Genomic DNA, 3308 nt, shown 5'->3' with positions numbered 1-3308 from the left:
CCCCCCCCCCCACCTTATCACCTGAATCTCCTCCTAGAGCACCATTGAGTTCTTTGTAACCAAATCTCTCTCAGAGGGGCGTGGGGAGGGGCTCCTTATTTTCATCTAAAGTAACAGACAGAGAATCAGCACTTTGGAAACAGGGCTGAAACAGAGGGGATTATGGGTAATGCTGCAATGATCTGTTTGGTGGCCAATCAGAGACATGTTCTGTATATATCTGAGACCTGTAGTATATTGATGAAAAACAGCATGATAGGGGACCTTTAACTAATCAGAAGTTACACTTTTTGGTGGTGCCTATTAAAATGTTTTACATGTGGGTGGATATAGAAAAGTTGGGGCCATGAACCTCAAATGATATCATAAAATCCAAGCTATAGCCCAGTTTAAATACAGGCGACGTCATTAATCAACATATAAGATGGTTTTCTTTAACATGTTTTGCGTCATGTAAAGAGTTTTCCATAAAATAACCCCTTTTTACTGATCTCCTCTTCCTCCTCCTCTTCCTCCTCCTCGTCCTCTCCAGGATCCAGACGGGGAAGCTGTCGGAGTTCTTGACCACTTCCTGTTTCGCTCACCTGAGCTTCCTGGACGGTAAGGCTTCTGGCAGCATGGCTCGCCACGACGCAGCGAATGATGATGATGATGATGAGGAGGGTGACGAAGATGGATACTTGCATGAGTTACATTATGACGATGGTAAGAAAAAAACAACAGATTGATGGATGGATGGGGAGGAAGGGTGACACCAACGATGGGAAAAAATGAGTTTGAGGTTTTTTTTTCCATCGTTGGTTTCTGACCTTTCCTGGTTTTACGTATTAATAAATACAAACACGGTCATACGCTGGAGTAGAATGGGAAGTAAAACCATTATAAATCTAATAAGACGATCAAAATTCCTCATGAACTGCACATTTTGAAGCAAACTTTTGAAATGTGGAGCTACAAGATTTTCCAAATTCTTTAAAAGGGACCTAAAAACATGTTAATGGAAAATAGCCTACTATTGGAATTAATTATTTAATATTTTTGCCGCCCACTCACGTCTTCTAATTTGATTCCCTGTCATTTAAAGTGGTCTCATTCTGCTAACCCCTTACTAAACAATCCAAAAATAATAATATGTATTTGAATATGTCTGTGAATTATCTTACTTCAACATGACAAACATTAAGCCGTTGCAGATTCTCAATAATCCCTGATCGTATCCACATCCTCTTTGTGCTGTTCTGTGATGCCGTGTTTCTACAGCCTGGTACAGCTCTGCTTTTCACTTTTTAAAACACTTTTAGAACCAGTTCATTTCTCTATTTCATATTAAAGTAAAAACCTGGTACTAACCACAACTTTTGGTCATTAAAAAACTCCCAAAAAGAGCAAGTGGAGTTGAGCTAAACCATGTGAGACCGTGCTGTGGAAATGCAGCATAACTGTTGGTTGCTGAATGTTTCTCAACCTTGAAAAATTAAAATCTAAAACAACTCAAAGTCATATGACACTGGCAGTGACTGTATAAGGTTGAGAAATGGAGATTTGCTTGCATTAAAAACAGTAAAAATAACAGGCTGTTAGGTGTTGTACCCAATCAATTCTCAACAGAAATTGGAAAGCAATAAAAACAATCTTAGTTCTGCAAGTTTTACAGTTTTTTTTGCCTGACTCAATTTACCACACATGCATGTTTCAAACAGCTCGTCTAACAGCTGCTGTCTTTAAGTGAATGTCTACAGATGAAGCTTCGCATGCATTTTGATTGTGCATGATAAGCATTTTGGTTATCTCCACAGTTTTAAAGGGTCAATTCCCCCCCATGCGAATAATGCTGGTTTTTATTGTTAACAGTGTTCAATATATATTTCACTTTTGTGGAATATAGCTTTTAAACTATATGTATGGCTCGGTAGTCTGAGTATGCAATCATTGTGTTTTGGGTGAGTAACTAAGATGGTTCAGTTTAAATGATAGGGTTGTTAAGGATGTGTGTGTACACTCGATGAAGGTGAGTTGAATCTTTTGGTTTTTCAAACTGGATAAACCTTTTTCTTTTCATCTCTTATTGTTTCCCTCTGTATTTCCCACTCTCTGCTTAAACCAGGGGGGTCAAACTCAAGGCCCGGGGGCCAAATCTGGCCCGCAACTTCATTTTCTGTGGCCCCATAAGAGCTTGCCAAAAACTATAATATGTTTATTATATGGTAACATGCTACTTTACAGAAGCACGTTGCCCATAAACTACATGTCCCACAATGCATCTCAAATTTTACTTTTTTCTCAGAATTTGATTTTTTTTCTCCAAAATATCACTTTTTGTTTATTTATTTTTTCTTCAGAATTTGGCTTTTCTTTTTAAATCATTTTGTGACATTCTCACTGAACAGACTTGCAATTATTTGCCCTAGACTTCTGCTTTTAGACGTAGTTAATTATGAAGTTATTACCCTATCTGATAATAATCCAATGCAGAGGCAATAATGTAATATAATACATTATTTTATATATATTAAATATTTATATATGTATTTTTATATAGTCTTAAAGTTACAACCGGCCCTTTGAGTGCAACCAAAATGCTGATGTGGCCCGTGATGATATTGAGTTTGACACCCCTGGCTTAAACCTTTTTACCTTGTTGTCCTCGTCTCCAGAGGCTGACGACCTGGCCCAGTACCTGGACCACCTGTTGGCCCACTCTGCCCCCAAAAAGCCCACCAAGAAAGGGACAGGAGCTTTGGGGAAGTTCAAGGCTCTGGCGACTAAAACCAAGGACATGGTGTCTCTGATGAACAAAGCTCAGACCCTCAACGTGGAAAGTGAGCGGACAAACAAGCAAAGCAATATCTATGCAGTGTTTCAGGTCGATTTTAAAGCTGTTTTTTTTTTAAATCCAGATGTGAACATGTACCTGCCCAACAAGCTGTTCCGCTCAACTCAACCATCTCTAAACCTGAACCTCCCAGAATCCTCCTCACAACAGGAAACTCAGGTGTGTTTTTGTGCCCTTTTCTGTTTTCATTTACAGACCAATCAGCCCTTTTCCCTCCAGTCCAACAGTACATTTTCCACCAATCATAGGCAAGGCAAGTTTATTTACGCATCACCTTTCAACACAAGGTGCTTTACAAAAATGAAAGACATTAACGGCCCGTCCACACACAGGCATGAAAAAATCTTTCAAAGCTTCGCCCATTCACTTGAATGGGGGTGATGTAGAAGATTTTTTATCTTCGCCGAACTGCATTGTGGGTAGCGGAGCATGGCTTTGCAAGCATCGTGAGCATCAAAGGTTGAGCAATGTTCAA

At 39.3% G+C, this 3308-nt stretch overlaps 1 protein-coding gene across 1 annotated transcript; it reads left to right on the top strand.

Moving 5' to 3' along the window:
* Positions 1-532: 532 nt before the first annotated feature.
* Positions 533-2992, top strand: LOC104963317 (phosphorylase b kinase regulatory subunit alpha, skeletal muscle isoform-like; the record flags this gene model as incomplete). Its single annotated transcript, XM_010791896.1, has 3 exons — positions 533-705; positions 2655-2819; positions 2898-2992. Coding segments are annotated over 3 exons (433 nt in total), but the record flags the coding sequence as incomplete, so codon positions are not given.
* Positions 2993-3308: the final 316 nt, after the last annotated feature.

This window comes from Notothenia coriiceps, unplaced genomic scaffold (genome assembly GCF_000735185.1).
Source record: "Notothenia coriiceps isolate Sejong01 unplaced genomic scaffold, NC01 NC01_scaffold00001666, whole genome shotgun sequence".
In the NCBI taxonomy this organism is placed as follows: domain Eukaryota; kingdom Metazoa; phylum Chordata; class Actinopteri; order Perciformes; family Nototheniidae; genus Notothenia; species Notothenia coriiceps.
Note: the sequence above shows the minus strand (reverse complement) of the source record. Positions and strands in the feature narration are given on the sequence as shown.